This window comes from Colossoma macropomum, unplaced genomic scaffold (genome assembly GCF_904425465.1).
Source record: "Colossoma macropomum unplaced genomic scaffold, Colossoma_macropomum, whole genome shotgun sequence".
Classification (NCBI taxonomy): Eukaryota; Metazoa; Chordata; class Actinopteri; order Characiformes; family Serrasalmidae; genus Colossoma; species Colossoma macropomum.
The window spans coordinates 34,443,415-34,460,681 of NW_023494802.1; the positions used below are offsets into that span (position 1 = coordinate 34,443,415).

The 17,267-nt window shown below is 39.9% G+C and overlaps 2 protein-coding genes across 3 annotated transcripts in view; one reads left to right on the forward strand and one right to left on the reverse strand.

The window, feature by feature from the left end:
• The window catches only part of spryd3 (SPRY domain containing 3), a 48,408-nt gene extending 43,425 nt beyond the window's left edge, over nucleotides 1-4,983 (reverse strand). The window contains exons 1-3 of the mRNA XM_036592071.1: nucleotides 4,843-4,983; nucleotides 3,539-3,666; nucleotides 1,031-1,106 (exon numbers count right to left, since the gene is read on the reverse strand). Of these exons, the coding sequence (XP_036447964.1) occupies nucleotides 1,031-1,106; nucleotides 3,539-3,666 (204 nt within the window). The 5' untranslated portion in view covers nucleotides 4,843-4,983. The remainder of the gene's footprint in view (nucleotides 1-1,030; nucleotides 1,107-3,538; nucleotides 3,667-4,842) is intronic.
• igfbp6b (insulin-like growth factor binding protein 6b) lies at nucleotides 4,748-15,396 on the forward strand. Of its 2 annotated transcripts, XM_036592074.1 has the most exons (5): nucleotides 4,748-4,763; nucleotides 8,006-8,620; nucleotides 9,851-9,885; nucleotides 10,388-10,507; nucleotides 14,527-15,396. In XM_036592074.1, exons 2-5 carry the CDS (start codon nucleotides 8,251-8,253, stop codon nucleotides 14,638-14,640), a joined length of 639 nt encoding a protein of 212 aa, XP_036447967.1. In that variant the 5' UTR covers nucleotides 4,748-4,763; nucleotides 8,006-8,250; the 3' UTR covers nucleotides 14,641-15,396. The 2 variants fall into 2 exon arrangements, with proteins under 2 accessions (XP_036447967.1, XP_036447966.1); XM_036592073.1 differs by lacking the exon at nucleotides 4,748-4,763 and having other exon boundaries at nucleotides 7,975-8,620.
• The last annotated feature ends 1,871 nt before the right edge of the window (nucleotides 15,397-17,267 follow it).

The window sequence follows — 17,267 nt, forward strand, 5'->3', positions numbered from 1 at the left end:
CGTTTTTTTCTTTGGTAAAGATTTAGTCCAATTTATGAGAAAGTAAACATGAGATAAATAAAACAAGTAAAGACTAAAGTATAGTTTTCTGATTTGTGCTCAGTTGACCTCTAAGAACAGCTGTAGTAAAAAAAATAACAACAACAACCAATGCATAGTAACTTTATAAACTGCATGGTAACAAGTAGTTGACTGGATGTCAGGCCATTATAACAATCTTGTTTAACAATTTATTTTTACCTTTTGTTTGTTTTTCCCTCCTTTTGCTTTTAAAAAGACTAAATAAAATTTAAAAAACAAAAAAAAACAAAAAAAAAACTTTTGTACTCAAGAGTTTTTCACAGCCTTTTTAAAATATGGCACTACTGTTTTGCTATTGAAATTTGGCCATACCAAATGGTATTCAAATCTCTGAAAAACGAAATATTGTAATATGTGTCATGAAAGCGTCTTCAAGTACTGTGATGATGTTTTGTTTTATGGCAGCCTAAAGCAACTCTGAGCAAACAGCACATAGTGGACAGGAGAGTGTGTGACTATGGCTTATTTAGTTGGTGTTCTGATGATGTGTCCTGCCGAACCACGTTTTAAAGTTTACAGAAAAACCTGTGGCCTGTGTTCCATGACTCTAACGGAAGATATCTAGACTCTTTTTACATGAAGACAAGGGAAAACAATTTTCAGAAAGGATAAAAAAGCTTGTGGCAGGATATTCATTATTATGTGATTTACAAGCTCAATTTTCATTTCAAATCTGTTTCCATCTGGAAATATCATAATTTGTTTGCACTGCTGTCAAAACAGGGGTTTTGGTTTTGCATAAAAGGAACCTGGAATCAATCTTGAAAATAAACCAAGTGTAGAAAGTAGCCCCCCCAAAAAAAAAACCTTACAGAGGCTACTGCAAGTTGATTTCAGCACAGTACTGTCACTGAATTTCTCAACAAAAGCAGCAAAGCAACAGAATAACACCATTAATTAATTTAACATCTGCATTGGCATTGTCTCTCAATCCTGACGTGCCACCTACCTCAAAGTAGCAGTTTCCCTTTGACAAGGGCCGTGAAGCCACATAGCAGCCAACCTCATCAGAGTTCCCTTGGTAACTACAGCAGGGAAGTAGAAAGAAACTCATTTAGAAACTCTTAATATAAAGCACTGTTGCTATAGGTACTTATATCCTGTCAAAGAAATAGCCAGTAAGATTGACAACAGTCCGTGTTTCTACAATGATCATCCTCTAACAACCTAACATGAATTCAGTCAGGTTTGGGAGGAATTACCACCCTCATATTAAAAATGCATCAGTGTTTCTCACATACTTACATAGCATCATCTAATTCCAGAATATGTTGTTTTTAAGAGTCACAAAGCTGTCTCTATCGCCACTTAAATATAACCTGACCTGCTGCGTTGTTAGAATAAGCCTGTGAACCTCTTTTAAGTTTTAGGCCTATGTCATTTTTTGAATGGGATTAGTATAACATCGAAAGGTTGGGGGATGTTATTTTTACCAGTGTTTTTCAGTGATTTTAGTCCCATGCGAATTCATCATGTCAGTTATTTTTACACACTGTGTGCTTCCAAATCAGTAAAAACTGTGGCGCCGTTTAAATTAAGTCGTAGAAATGGTTATATTAATCCGATGTGAATTAAAATGTCAATAAAAAGGTATCATAGCCTGTGAAAAAGAAGTATGGGGACACTCAAAGAAGCGTTTACTTGCATTCTCTGTGGCTAAAATCAAGCCAATATGTACTGTCCTACCTCAACTGTACAACACAAAACATTAAAATGGAGAAAATTACAGAAAAAATTTTTGATTACATACATTGATGTTGACGGCTGGCTATAAATTCACAAGCTAATGGTAAAGAAAACTACACAGTGCATTCACTAAGAGAGTGAGACAGATGGTAAAAGTAAATGAAATAAAGACATAAAACTACCTTTTTCTAAAAACTTACAAAAAAGGGAAAATTAACAGAAACCAAAAACACAAATAATTCTGCTCCATGCCCAACACTGCAATATTTATATAAAACTAAGTTTTGTCGTTAACTTGAGTTTTTAAAAATGTGAGCGCTGACCATTTAAAATTATTCTGACCAATATTATCAGTTATCAGAATGTTTAGCCCCTTGAAATCTGTATCCACATCTGCTACAGAGGTTTAATATCAATCAGGTCCTACATCTAAGCAGTCTTTAGCTGACTTAAATGAGTAGCAATTTTTTTTATGGGAAGCACAAATTTCCTCCCTGGTAACCTCCCATGAACATCACTATTGTTCAGTGTTTTCCTTATGCCAGACTCATGGACACAGATGTTATAAGGTGTAAGAGATGCCTGGAATCCTTTGGCATTTGATGGCTATTCGTCAGTTGTTGAAGGATTTTAAGTGGTTTCTGAATTTGTTCCATTTGTAAAACATTTGTCTGACAGCTGACTGGTGAAGGCTCAATTTTTTAGAAACACTTTGTAACGTTTTCAAAGACTTTTCTTCTCAAGGCCTTTTTTCTTTTGACCAGGCCATGCTGCACAGAATTCCTCTGTGGACAGCAGGCAATCAAAACTGCAGGTAATTTAATTTTTTAATATGGCAGCACAGCCTCTTTTCAACTGGTCATTATGCTAGAAATTCATGTTTTATACAACCGTGAGCTTGATCTTTTAAACTTTTTGTTCAAAAAAGATAATGCACTGTAAAATGTTATGTTTGTTAGATTAAACTGCATTTAATTATAATTCTAAAAGGATCACAAGCATTCCTGCAACTGTACATACAAGTCATTTGTAATTCAATATGACAGAGACAGTGAATCCTCATCAGAGGACTCAAATATCAGAGGAGTGCAAAAAAATAGAACATTTAATGTTTTGTGCAATTCTAACACCATATTGCACAAAGACTGATGCTTTTTCCAATACGTCAAATGTGCTTTCATCTTTTGCTGACCAAAAAACAAGCAGCCCATAACGTTCCCTGGGATTATAATTGTTTCAATCAGTGAGGTTGAGAGAGGCAGTCTTGTTTGCGTTTTTGGTAGAAGCTGATGGCTCGAATGCACGCACACATGATGCTTTTCAGTCCCAAGTCCACCTCGCTGACAAACCCCAGCATTTCCAGAGAAACATAAGCACTGGGGCTAGTTCTGACTGTGGCATTTAAAAACAAAGAGTGACAGATGACACTGACATTCAAAATCCTTAAATAAATGCTAAAGGCACAGACTGACAAACATGACAAAACACAAAAATCAGAGGAGGATTGAAAGGACTGAATTACTATGATAAATAGATAAACAAATACAATTCTTTTATGAAGCACTATCATTTTAGTAACACATTAATACAAAACAAGCCACACACACACTGATCCTCCATATGCTTCATGTAATTACAAAAGAGACTAATGAGCCCAAAACATTGGTAATTAAATTACATATACAGATCTTGAACGTGGCAATTTCACTGTTGATCTTTAATAACAAAAATTAGACAGCATATACAGGTTCAGGCCACTTGTCAGACCTACCTCAGAGTGTCTCCATCCTTCAGCATGCGTTTGTAGCGCTCCTGATAACGCACAGCACGCACTTCCCTGATTTCTCTGATCCTACGCCTCCAGTTCAGGAACCTGTAGTGTAAATTGATGTCGTCCATCTTGGTGGGGGAAGAGGGGGGTGTAACCGTGGAAACAAAAACATTGACACAAGATTTTGACTTCTCGGGTTGTGAACAGATGTTTAGAAAATGCAGTCAAGCTGCAACCTATTTTCTAATCTAATTACTGCATGAAAGAGGCTACAATAGCCTTGCTTTGATTGCCCCGTTTTGATTCATAGAATATTTACACTGATATGACAATTGACGTGACAGAAAGTCCCTCTCCAAGTTTCCGTCTGAATGAATGTCAAGTGATGAACTTCCAGTCCCTTGATAACATATGCTCAATAAGCAAATGTACAAACAGACATGCTAGATAACACAAAATGCAGTGAAGTACAATTCTTTGAGGGCAGACTTTGGCAAACTTTTTCACACACTTGACTAAAACACATTTGAACAATAAGAAGTATGAGCGCAGTTTTACACATCTATGTTCACTAAAACAAAACTAGTAAAGTCAGTGACAATACTGAAGCGTGTTACGGATGTAATGTTAAAGCCAAGGGAACCAAACTGGCAACAAAGAAGCTGACGTCCTATCAATGGTTAGGTAATATTTAGAAAAATGTCACACTAAAGTGAGTCACACTAGACACACTAAGGTGAGTCACACTAAATGACCGTCGCTGGCCTGGGATGACAGCAGCTAACTGACTGACAACGTAACGTAACAACGACGTAACGATTCAGCTGTTACTTGTAAAAAACAGTATTGAGAAAATATCTGGTTTAGCCAACTATTTTAAAACACACTGATACGGACAGTTGACTGTTTGCATATTTCATTGTGCCTCTACAGTTATAAACGCCATGCTGGGAACGAGTTTCGACGCGTCGACCTATTCTACCTAAAGTTTACAGGCTAACATGCTAGCTGGCTAGCGTGTCGCTGATGTACTGGCTACATTAGTAAACTAGTCAAACACAATGAGGGCATTTTAGGCAACCAGCTAGCTAACTTTCGCTTTCGAATGTGTTCAACCTCGTCAAACTAGTTAGCTAGCTAAGTGCTAACGGCTCCAAATAAAGGCATTGTAACTTCATTTCTCGTTCGGCTAACGCATTAGCATAACTAACCACGTCAGTAAAAGGTAAGATATTCGATCAGCCGGACCACTAACCTATCAATCAGTTTTTACCGAAGTATAATCATTTCGTTTAACTCCTTACCTTACATCAGTAGAAAAGAAATTAGATTATTTAAGGTCACTTGTGTTTACTTCTAGCTAGGGACTCCATCAGCTAGCTATGTAGCTGAAAAACTTGGCTAAACTGTGTAGGACTTTTCCTGTTTACATCAGAGGCCGGTGGATAAGACGCGCCAATGGAGGCAAAAGCGTGGCGCTGCTGATGTGATATTAACCAATTGGAGAATTAGCGAGAATCTCCGAGGCGGGATTGACCATGTTCACTGCTCACATAGTGCTCTCCTGAATCACTGATACATTTGGTAAAGAATATAAACTCACAGATGATTAGTTGGAATTACGCAGATTTTTCGAAATTCCTGCATAATTAAACGTTGAAATGTAAACGAACTCATTCGGTGTTTCGATGTGAAATGGGTAATTGTAGAAACACTTACTGATTCTAATTCCTTTACAGTGGTGGTTATAGGAACCAGGCATCACAATGTCTACAATGCAAATCTAGCCATTTTATTTACAATCCAAAATGACCAACCTACAAACGCCTTCTAAGTTTTATGTAATGTTGGAAAATCAGGGGAAAAAAGCTTAATTTGTGTTCTATTTTACCTCACATCAATCTGCATGTACTTCTTTGCCACAAATGTATTTTGAAAAATACATTTTAGACCAAAAGCTTCTCAAAGCTTTCATAAACCGTATCAGGCAGTAGCAAACATTATTTATAACCGTTTCATATAATAGCTTAATGTGAGGTTTGTGTCTGGTTTCTATCAAAACCACTGTGAACAATTCTGACTATTTCTCTGAAACAGTGCATTTCACATGAAACTACTCTGAATTGCTTTGTTTACAACTTAACAATTCAAAACATTAAGATACAAGTGGGAATATATGTCAGTTTGATTTTGTTCACAAGAATTTCTAGGAGTGCCATTCATTGTCACTGTAAATATAAATACATACTTGTTATTTTGTTGAATATTTTACCTCACTGAGGGGTTTGAGCCATCTAATTTTGTCAGTGTAAATTCAAGCTGATCAACAAACACACTTTTCATAGCCTTTTTTTGCTCACAATGATCCCATTAAAGAGCTATTAATTTAGTTGAGGCATTACCTTCCAGTTTCCATTCTCATACTCATTTGGATATAACATGCATGATAAACTCATAACATTAAGACTGTCTGATTTATTACTTTAAAATATCTATATTTCTGATTCTATGAGGCACACTTGTCCAAAAACGACTGCTGAAACCATTTAATGAAAAGACATGGGATCTGCGTTAACCTTAAAAAGCCATTATTTTCCAGTTGAACCATTAGTCAGACCATTATCTTCCAGTTTCCATTCTCGGTAGTGATGTGTTTCCAGGCAGCTGAAAGGGTCTGGTGCAAACCCTGCCACAACAGTACAGTTGAGAACTGATTCACAAACCTCTGGAACAATGGAAAAATCCATAAGCATAGATGACAAGAATTTAAAGCCTAGTAGGCAAGAAGGCACCTGTAGGACCAATCTGTGTACTAATGTGTGAAGGCTCCTAAATGAAAGTGGCAGCCTGTGCAGTATTTATGTATAGATAGATGTTTTCTTAAGCAAAAAAGAACACAAGAACCTGGAGAGAAAGATTTGAGTTATCTCACTTGCCCCCAGACAGAGGTGGGGAGGAAAACCTGTAGTCCTGTGGGGCAAGTTTGGAAAAGAGAACCCCCATTAACCCCCATTGGCCTGGTGTGCCTCTTGGAACATTCTCCTGACAAAACATGTGCAAACTGAGCATGAGGCTGGGCTGTGCTGTGCTGTGCTGTTCTAGGCCTTAGATGGGAATGCAAGACAGCAGGTGATTTTTGCTCCCTTTGCCAAGATTAATCATCTTTAATAAGAACGCCAGCCAGCTGACATTCGAACAGAGAGAAAAAGAGAGAGATAGACAACCCCAGCCTGGTGGGGTTTCCCAGAGTTCAAGGAAGTTTTGTATCAGGATTCTCACAACTGCTCAACTGAAAGCAACAGTTCTGCTTAGATTTTGTTCAGACATCTCTGTGGATAGGGCAGGGCTAAACGTATCTTTGCTTGAGAGTGGTGCGAGGACCACACATGTCAATATAGTTAGATAAACATCTAAATCCTGTTTGCCTCTACTCATACCAGCTTATCTTTGATATCGCAAAATTCCAACTCCTTCGTGACAAAATCAAATAAACAAAGTTTGTCCTTACAAGACCCTCCCAGCTGCTCATGAACTGAAAGCATCACCGTCATAAACACCACAGATTTCAAAAGACCCCAGTTTGTGGCCTAAGTTTGGCTTCTCGAAGACAGAAAAACATGCTTTCAAATAGAACCACCTGTTTCTAAATCTGGACGTGTTCATTACAAAGCAGCAGTCTACTGTTTGTATGATGTAAGTAGCGCCATCCACAATATGGCACCATTTCTATGCTATTTTTGCTAATTGCAGTAGAAGACAGCACAGCACATCTCATCCAAGGTCTGGGCCTAGAGGTATTCAGGTTAAAGGAAACACACATGGACGTCACAAAATCTCCCCCAGAGAACAGATTGAAATGGTTCAGTGAATAGACAGATTGCATTATTAGCTGCTGGAATGGATCGTCTTGTGCTCATTCCATGGAAAACACTGCCACAATTATCCAGATGATGCCTTCCTTCTCCAGCATAAACTTTGAGGTGACAAAAGTCTGATCGGCTGCCTGCCATGCCTTCCCCATCCTTTCAGCCACTGTACACATAGAAATAAATACTTGCACTTATGCTCTTCTACTGCACATGGACTGTAGCAGACAACCATTTTGGTGTCCTTAAGGTTAGTGGTGCAACTCTTAAAGAGTCTCATAAGACTGCGGTCAGTATGGAGTCATGACAGAAACACAATCCCTCGCCCTCATTGTGTTACCATGGCAAACGTTGCCAGAATGGTCTGACATGTTCATATGTGAAGAAAACAAAGTATACATTGCTTGACATAAGTGGACAAAGTATTTCAGGGTAAAGGACTGTTTCCAGATGCAGTACTAGGTGAAGAAAAGCTGGAGCTGGAGCTTGATCATTTCTGAAAGGAAAAATAATCTCTCTTTCTCTACCCCCTCTTTCTCTCTCTCTCTCCCTCCCTTTTTCCCTTGCTCTCTCTCTCTCTCTCTCTCTCTCTCACTCCCAGCCCCTGAAGGTGTCATAACTGTGCTCTCTCTCCCTCTCTCACTCTCTATCACCGCCTTTCTGATCTTTAAAAGCCTCCCTCACTCTCGGATCGTATCCCTCTGGCTGCCGCGCGACCGAACGGGGCTGAGCACCAAGCTGAAACAGAGGAACGTGTAAAGAAAACAGAGAACAGGGGGGGAAGAAAGAGGAACACGAACGTCCAGAAATAGCATCAGCCACGTCCGTACAAGCATACAAGGGAGCATGGAGAACCTCCTGAGACCGGAGCGCAAGAAGATGCCTTTCCTCTCCAACTTGACCGCTATCGTGCTGTTGTTGGTGGCTCACTGTGGATCCTGGACCACGGCCAGCCGTTTGGGCCCCCACAAGCTCTGTCCATCCTGCAAAGACTCACTGGGTTCGGGCCGGGCCTCACGGGACCATGTGGGGGTATCCAACACAGCTGTCCTGGCTTTGGGGGAGCCGTGTGGGGTGTACACCCTAAGCTGTGCCAAGGGCCTGCGCTGCATGCCTCCTCCGAGGGAGCACAGCCCACTCCAGGCTCTGCTGCAGGGCAGGGGCGTCTGCGCCAAGTACAACAAGATGAGTCCCACGGAGAGACCGCACCCCGCAGGTAAAGACTTTAGGACATCTTTTTGCCCCTTCATAAATAAGCATTGAATATTTCAGGGGCCCCAAGAGCTAGAAAGGGGCCCTGAAACATGCCAGAGATTTATAGATGCCATTTTTAACTAATATTACTATGTGTTACTTTCAGGGGTATGAAAATGTACTGATGCATCATGATGGCCAGATTTTGAAATGTTAGAATTGATTAGAATCAGTTTGTATGATACTCAAAGTTGCTATTTTGTAACATAACCCCCCCCCAAAAATCTTCATATATTGTTTTTACTCCAGTCACGTTTGTGTGTTCAGTGTATTTTAAAAAATAGCTCTGAATCACACTGACATAAATAAAAATGAGGTGAAACATGAGATTCCATGATGCATCAAATTGTTTCCTAAAGAACTGTTATCTAAACAAATCGTTTGGAGCTCAGAGATTCACACCCTTGGTTACTTTCTGTGCTTTTCTCAGAGGGTCCAGGGTTTCTAGCCTCGCCCTGCCTTGACCACACGGGTACTGGCCGTATTTCTCCACGGCTTCGCTCGCACAGCGCAGCCTCATCCTCTGCTCTATCATTCTGCCGGGCAGCATGCAGCATGAGAATGACAGGCATAATCCGCTTTAAGCGCTCCGGCAAATAGCAGCAGCATGTGTTTCAGGTTCCAGGGACGCATTGGCAAGCGCTCGCCTCGTACAGCACGCTGGTAGGATGACAGAAATGTTAGTGGAGGAAGGGCAGGAGCATAAAAACACCAGGAATAGCTGCTGGTTTGCAAGCAATGGCAATAAATTCCTTTGCGGTATGAAAGCATTTCTGTGACTTGAGGCTCTTGGGTGGTGCAATTGTGCTGATGGTTAACAGATCACTTGCTGTCATTGTTCATGTGTGTCTATACGTCCGTTCTTGGTGTATATGTGTCGTAAGTGCCTAAGTGAGAAACTTATAAGTGCTTGAGTGTCTTATTGTGACACAGAAATGAACCAAGAGACACACAGAAACAGAGGATTGCGTGCACATTTTGATGGTGCTGATTCATATAGCAGGCATCTCCATCTACTGTTCATCACAAGCTACTGCGGTTAAGCAGAAAACTGAGAATGGGTTCATTCTGACATTCTCAGGAATATGCATTCAGTGTAATATAAGGGGTAAAATATTCTATGACACACAATTACATGTAATGAATTCTTGAAATGCATTTATATGCCTGTGTCATCTTGTTGTATTCCCAGGTCCGCATCCTTCACACAGCGGTGAAATTGATAAGGTTAGTCTTTTCATCTAATAGTCCATTTCAACAGCAGATCAATTCCTTAATGTTTATTTTCTACTCTTTCCCCCATGACTGATCCTACTCACATGGGCAATCACAATATGCCCATGAAACTCATCTACTAAAACGTCCCCTATTATCATATATCTGTTATAATAGTGGTGCTGAGTAAGCAGGATTTAACACTTAAGTGGTCTGCTGATGACTGAAAGCCCCTCATTTTCCGTGAATCATCACAGATTGTTGCCCAAAGTGTCTCATGGTCGATCTCATACCTTTTCGACTGTTATCAGCAAAGTGGAAACAGCTGTTTTTTTCATTAAAAAGAAAAAAAACCCTGGTACATAGAATCAAGAACAGTGTTATGGGATCCCTGATGTGCAATGAACAATCACCAATGATGCTTATCACATTCTTGATCAGAGAGGTATGCAAGAGGTTGTCTCTTTGCTTCATATTTACCATCTCTCCCTCTGTGCTTTCATTTCCTCCCCAGGCTCCGTGCCGGAAGCTGCTCAATGCTGTGCTGCGGGGTCTCGAGCTCACCGTTTTCCAGTCTGACCGTGATATCTACATCCCCAACTGTGACACTCGTGGCTTCTACAGAAAAAAGCAGGTAGACAGACATACAAGAGCCACAACTCAGTATATGGATCCTTATACAAGTGATTATCAAATCCCGGTTCTAGAGTACCCTTTCCAAACTTCTACAACTCAGAAAGGGTTTGGCAGTTTACACAATGCTAACCTGGTAACTAGAAACTTCCATTACTTGTTTGCTACACTACCCTCACAGCTCCATGCAAAACCAAAAAGGCAACCATAAGACACCAAACATGTCTTGGCTGATCGAATGCATTTGGGATAAGTAGAAGACTGCATTTAAGTTAAACATAAGTTTGAAGGTACTCAAAATATAAAGGTGCCACGTGGAACAAAATGGTTCTTTGGAGAGAAAAAAAGGTTCTTTGGAGCAATGCCACAGAATAACCACTTTTAATTTCTTAAAAAACCTTTCAATAGATGGTTTAAAGCAGTGTTACCAATCATGGTCCTGGAGATCAACCTTCCAGCGAAGTGCAGTTCCAGCCATAATTTGCCACACCTCCAATGAATTTACTTCTTTAGAAGACTGTGATTGGCTGAATCAGATGCAGAAGTGTTTGATAAGAGGTGGGGCAGCATTATACCCAGGTCAGAACTAAACTCTGCGAGAAAACAGATCTCCAGGAGGAGGGTTAGTGACCACTGGTTTAAAGAGTCAGTTTGGTGGGTACCATAAAAAAACTATTTTTGGTTTCACAAATAACTTTTGAAAAAGGTTCTTCTTAATGGTTTGTTGTAGAACCTCTCCTTCATCAGTCCCTAAGCAGTTTGTCCAAGAACCAACATCACAAGGTTCTTAAGATGTTTCTTCAATAGTAATCATGTACTAAGAATACCCTTTGAATAACATTCCAATAAATAACCAATATATTTCACCATATTTCTTTCCTCTTGATGTACACTGCGCGATCCTAATATTGAGTAATGCTTCCATAATGCCATCCCTTACCAATCACAAGGATGACCTCTCTTGCCCCGCCCACATAAAAACACTGAGAGTCAGAAAAACTTAGCAGGCTACAGCTAATCCAACGTAACCAAAACCATCTGTCTATAGCTGCCTGTCGCCCGTTGATATGTTTATATAAATACACGAACATTGTTCTTTCATCCATTCGTTTATTTGCACGTTGCTTCGTCCGTTCGATTGTTTCTTCATCCGTCTATGACATTTTTCGTCCAGTTACCGTCAGATGAAAGCTGGATAATCATTTTATTTCTGTATGAATGGCGGAGCAGGCTAGGACTGTGGGACAGAGAGCTGTCAATCAAGCTTCTAATCAGCCACACCCACACTGTTCTCAGACCGGTCTGATCAGCAGTTGTTAAGCCGTGTTTCATCATATTTAGCTAAATTTTATGTCTTTTATTCAAACTTTGCTGGATGTTTAATGTAAGACTCAAGTTTAGTAATATACACATTTTTAATATTTTACTCCGTGTTCCCTAGGACATTCCCTAGGAATGGTGGGAGGCGCTTAATAAGCAAATAAGAAAACTTTGTTTAGCATGGGCTTCACTTGGTGGTGAAAAGTACCATGGCCATGTTTTAAAAAAAAAAGTTAATGACATTGCATTCCCTCGCAAATGTTTTGCGTTCCCTTGCAAATAAAATGCATTCCCTCACTAATATTTTACGTTCCCTCGCAAATGTTTTGCATTACGATGCAACAGTTTGCATTCGCTTGCAAAAGCTGTGCTTTGCTTAAGCTCAGACATGAAGCGGCTCATTGAGTTTTACGTTGATCTTGGATTGAAATATAAAGACATAGTGTCGCTTCTCAAAATCAAACATGATTATGCTGTTAGTGAGCGCAAACTGAAACTGAGATCGAGTGTCCTCGTACAGTAAAAGCTACATTTACAGAGACTGCAGAGAACAATTGATGAATAAACTCAGCACAGACTGCGAAAACAGCTTTTAACGTTAGCCATGCTAAAAAACAAAGCTCTAATGTAGGCAGTGTCGTTGGGCACCTCTGGTGCCACGTTTGCTTACTGTCTTGATATTATATTATGGAGAATTATTATATTATAGGGAATGCATATATTTTGTGAGGGAATGCAAAACAATTGCGAGGGAACGCATTTTTTTGCGAGGGAATGCAAAACATTTGCGAGGGAACGCAATGTCTTTAACTTTTTTTTTTAACCACGGCCCCTTAGGGGTTTCAGTAGAAAAGCACTGCAAACAAGGACAAATTAAACAAGTATGAAACATTACAGTATTATTGAAAAATAGGTTCTCAGTTACAGTCTTGTAACAGTACTACACCATTAAATCACAATTAAATTTCTTCATCTTCTTTTTTTAAACAGCTATGCTGACCGCAGCTGTATTACTGCTTTACAACACTGGACACATCTTAGCACTTAGGTTAGCTAGCGTTAGCTAGTTAGCTACATAGGTTAGCTGTTACTGAGTGAACATTAACTTACTACTCGAATGCCTTGAGATTCACACGTTTTTTACACCACTGTGTTTCATACAAATGAATAAAAATACAACTTAACGTTACTGTACGTTTAAACCTACCTCAATATGGAACTTTGCTAAGCTAACCTTAGCTAGCCTTGCTTGCTAAACTCACGTTTGTCGGGACCTGACGTTACTGTCGTCAGGTCACGACAAATTACCATAGCTAAAGTTGATTATAAGTTCAAGTTAATTTATCAGACGTGTGACACATAATTATAAACTTATTAATGTGTATTAATATTAATTGTGAGGAAAACCTTTAGAAGGTAACTGTTTAGCTTACTTGTTGCACTAACCGTTGACTCGGGTTTCCGTTGAGTTTTGAATTTGAAAAATGAGAGCGTAATCGTGCGCGCGGCTGCAGCGCGGTAGCTCGTGCCGCGCTGGACTGACCTCATATAGCATTTGCGGTCCGGGAGATACAAACCGTTGTCAGGCTGTGGAGAGGAGCAGTGAGTGGGTGGGCTTAAATTTCAGAGAGAAACATAAAGAAAACACGAAGGGTCGAGTGCTCAGATCATATGATAACAACATACGTTTTCAAGAATATTATGTTATTAAGGTACATACATACATACATACATACATCATCTAAACCGCTTATCCTTCTGGGTCGCGGTGGGGTGCTGGAGTCTATCCCAGCTGTCATTGGGCGGAAGGCAGGATACACCCTGGACAGGTCGCCAGTCCATCGCAGGGCAGACAGACAGACATACACATTCACACACACACACACACACACACACCTAGGGGCAATTTAGCATGTCCAATCGGCCTGACTGCGTGTCTTTGGACTGTGGGAGGAAACCGGAGTACCCGGAGGAAACCCACGCAGACACGGGGAGAACATGCAAACTCCACACAGAAATGACCCCAGTCGCCCGGCCGGGAATTGTACCATTCTTGCTGTGAGGCGACAGCGCTACCCACTGCGCCACCGTGCCGCCCTGTTATTAAGATATTATTAAGATAAAGGTATATAAAGAGTATTTTAAAAAGTTACATGTTTTGTATGGATCCCCCAGGATACATGGCCCAAACAGATGTAAATAGCAATGTAAGATATATAATTGAATTGTAGGTTTACATTTGAGCAATTATGCACTAACATTTGCAGAAAAAAATGTAATTTATTATTATTTTCGGTTAAAAACCAACAAAAGTTTGTCCCCTTAAGCCTAATGAGGTCAAACAACCAAGACACGTTTGGTGTCTGAAATTTGCTTCTTTAGCTTTGATTCTAATGCTAATGTAGCTAACAAGTAATGGAAGCATGTACCCCACAAATTAGCACTGAGAAAACTCCAGCATAAAAATCATCTCACACTTTCCTCAAACTGTGTTGAGCTGTTTAGTAATCTCAGATAGACTTGCTTATGTGGTTTCTGACACTGTATGACATTCTGTTATGTGTTAAAATGGACAAAAGTACATAGCTACATAGCCATAGCTAAAAACAGTAATAGCAGGCTGAACTATGTCCATTTTCATAGATAGCATGGTACTCTGCTGTAGAGTTCTGTTGACCTTGTCTCTCCTGTGTACTGCAGTGTCGCTCCTCCAAGGGCACACAGCGCGGCCACTGCTGGTGCGTGGACGAGCTTGGGGTCACCATTCCGTCCCGCGCGGGCGAGGACGGCGCCCTACCTTGTGATGGAGAGTGACGGGCAGCAAGCGGCCCCACAGCTCTGAGCCAGGAGGAAGAAGAGGGAGAGGAGGGACGCAGGGAGAGGGGATGACAATTTTAGCTTGCGCTGAACACTGCCTGGCCTGGAGACAATAGAGAGAAAGTCACACCATATGGGAAACAAACACCCACGTCCAACCAATCCTGACCAATCCAAAACGAAGGTCCATGCCCACTGCCATAAAGTTGCCGCAATCTTGTGGATCAGGCATGGACAGCGTAAGCACAGAGCCAACGTTTAAGCTGTGGTAGGCCGCTATGTCCCTAAGAGCTAAGTCCCTGGCCCCCAAACAGTAGAGTCCCTTTCTTTGCCATAGCCATCACTGCCTGTGTCTTGTGTCTTTCCAAGTAGGCTGTAATACTGTTAAATCAGGTGGGGCTGCCATTTTGCATTTAACTAACCCCCTTCCCTCCCACCATCCCCTCTCCCTCTCTCCAAAGATACACTGACTTAAACTATTACGTATGAAAGCGAAATATACCTTTCCGTCTAATTTATTCTGGAGTATTACTCTGTTTCCTCGAAGACTCACGTACTTCTGAACTGTTGCCATGTAACCAAGACATCGACACACTATCCTATGTGCACATGATTTGGGAAAGCATTCAGTCCTTTCTTTTGTGTCAAAGTGACACGCTAACCGCTAATACATAGTGGATTGTTTGTACATAAATGCATTTTTTTTGTTTGTTTTTTGTGGTAGATAGATAACATGGGGTGACATGTTCTTGAGAGCTGATGGCTGTTACTCTTTCTGAGAAGTTGTTAGGCATATTTTTATATACTTCAATATTATATTTTATATATAAATTGCAGGTTTATTTAATGAACTACAATGCCATGTATTTTTATATTGTCAGCATTTTTTTCATTATCGAGACACTCATAAAAGAAAAAGAAAAAACAGTGAATACCAAGCTTTAATGGCACATTTATGAAAAGAAGCACACTCATTTAAACATACCCTCCAGTTATCTCGTACTGCTGTACAGGTTAAAATCATTATTATTTCATTTTATGATGGTTGCTATTTATGTTGAGTCAGAATTGGAATGTACTATGACAATGCTTGATTTCAAACGTTTCTAATTCTGTTGTAATGCAGCATTTCAGGATTTTCCTTCCAAAGTCTGATATACAGTATTTTCTCAAACCCAAATGCATAGAGGAAATGAAAGTGCACAAAAGCTGTGTGATGACTCCCAATTCACACTCATTCTCTTGTATCAGTGTGTGTGCCAGTGGTTGCAGGTCCTTGCAAAGGAGGTGCAAAAAAATAAACAAAAAAATAAAATAAAAGAATTAATATGGACGAAAAACACATATAAGCTATATTACCTTATAAATGAGAGTCTACTGTGTGTTATTTGGGATCTCCACTTAAAGAAACTGAATGGGCGCCTATGTACCATGTACCAAGAACATCATAAAATGGTACAAAGTGAACAGATAAATCATTTTTTGTGGCACTTTCTGCAGACACAAGCTCTAGAAAAACAATAACATACCAAATTTAGTTCACAAGAAAAAACAAACAGGGGCTAAATCTAGAATAGCTCCCTACTCCCTACATAGTGCACTATGAGAGTCATGAAATAACGGCTCCTACACCTAAATAGTGCATTATATATATACAAAAATAAAGACATTTGTATTAAGGCATAAGCTATACAACTCTCCATGCTATCATCACTATTTGGGTGCAGAACCTCTAGTTTTATGACCAGTGCAGTGCACTATGCAAGAAGTAGGGGTCCATGTGAGATCCAGCCGGAAAGTCACGACTGATCCAGCAGCAAGAAAGAGCAGTTATCTTCTGCAAACGAAAACAAGAAAACTACATCTACTGTATAAATACAATGCTCTGTGTATATTCAGATATGATGACTACTGATACTGACCAACCATGACTCCTAGTTTTTTATAAAGGACACCCAAGCTGAACCTGTTCTACTTTTAATGCTAACACTGCTCTTATATCATAGTAATACTTTATTTATGCAGAAAAAATGAGGTTTTAATTATTATTACTTATTATTTGTTTTTTATATTTGTGTATTACATTTCCTAGGCCAGGAGTTCCTAATTGACTCACAGCCCACATAACTGACCACAAAAGCTTCCATGGCCAACAAAAAGATTTAACCAGCCAGATTGTTTTACATGCAACAATTGATATCAAATATCATATGTACATATATATATATATATATATATATATATATATATATATATATATAAATTTCTGTTTGTAGCCATTTACCCATGATGGATAAATTCCATACAAACAAAAAGAGAATTATTACCATATAGATGCACTTTGTAGTTCTGCAATTACAGATTGTAGTCCATCTGTTGCTCCGCATACTTTGCTATCCCACTTTCACCCTGTTCTTCAGTGATCAGGACCACCACAGGACCACCACATAGCAGGTATTTTTTGAGTGGTGGATCATCCTGAGCACCACAATGACGTGGTGGTGGTGTGTTGGTGTGCATTGCAGACACAACAGTGCTTTTTACACCAACAGTTTTTAAACACCTCAGTGTCACTGCTGGACTGAGAATAGTCCACCAACCAAAAATATCCAGCCATCAGCGTC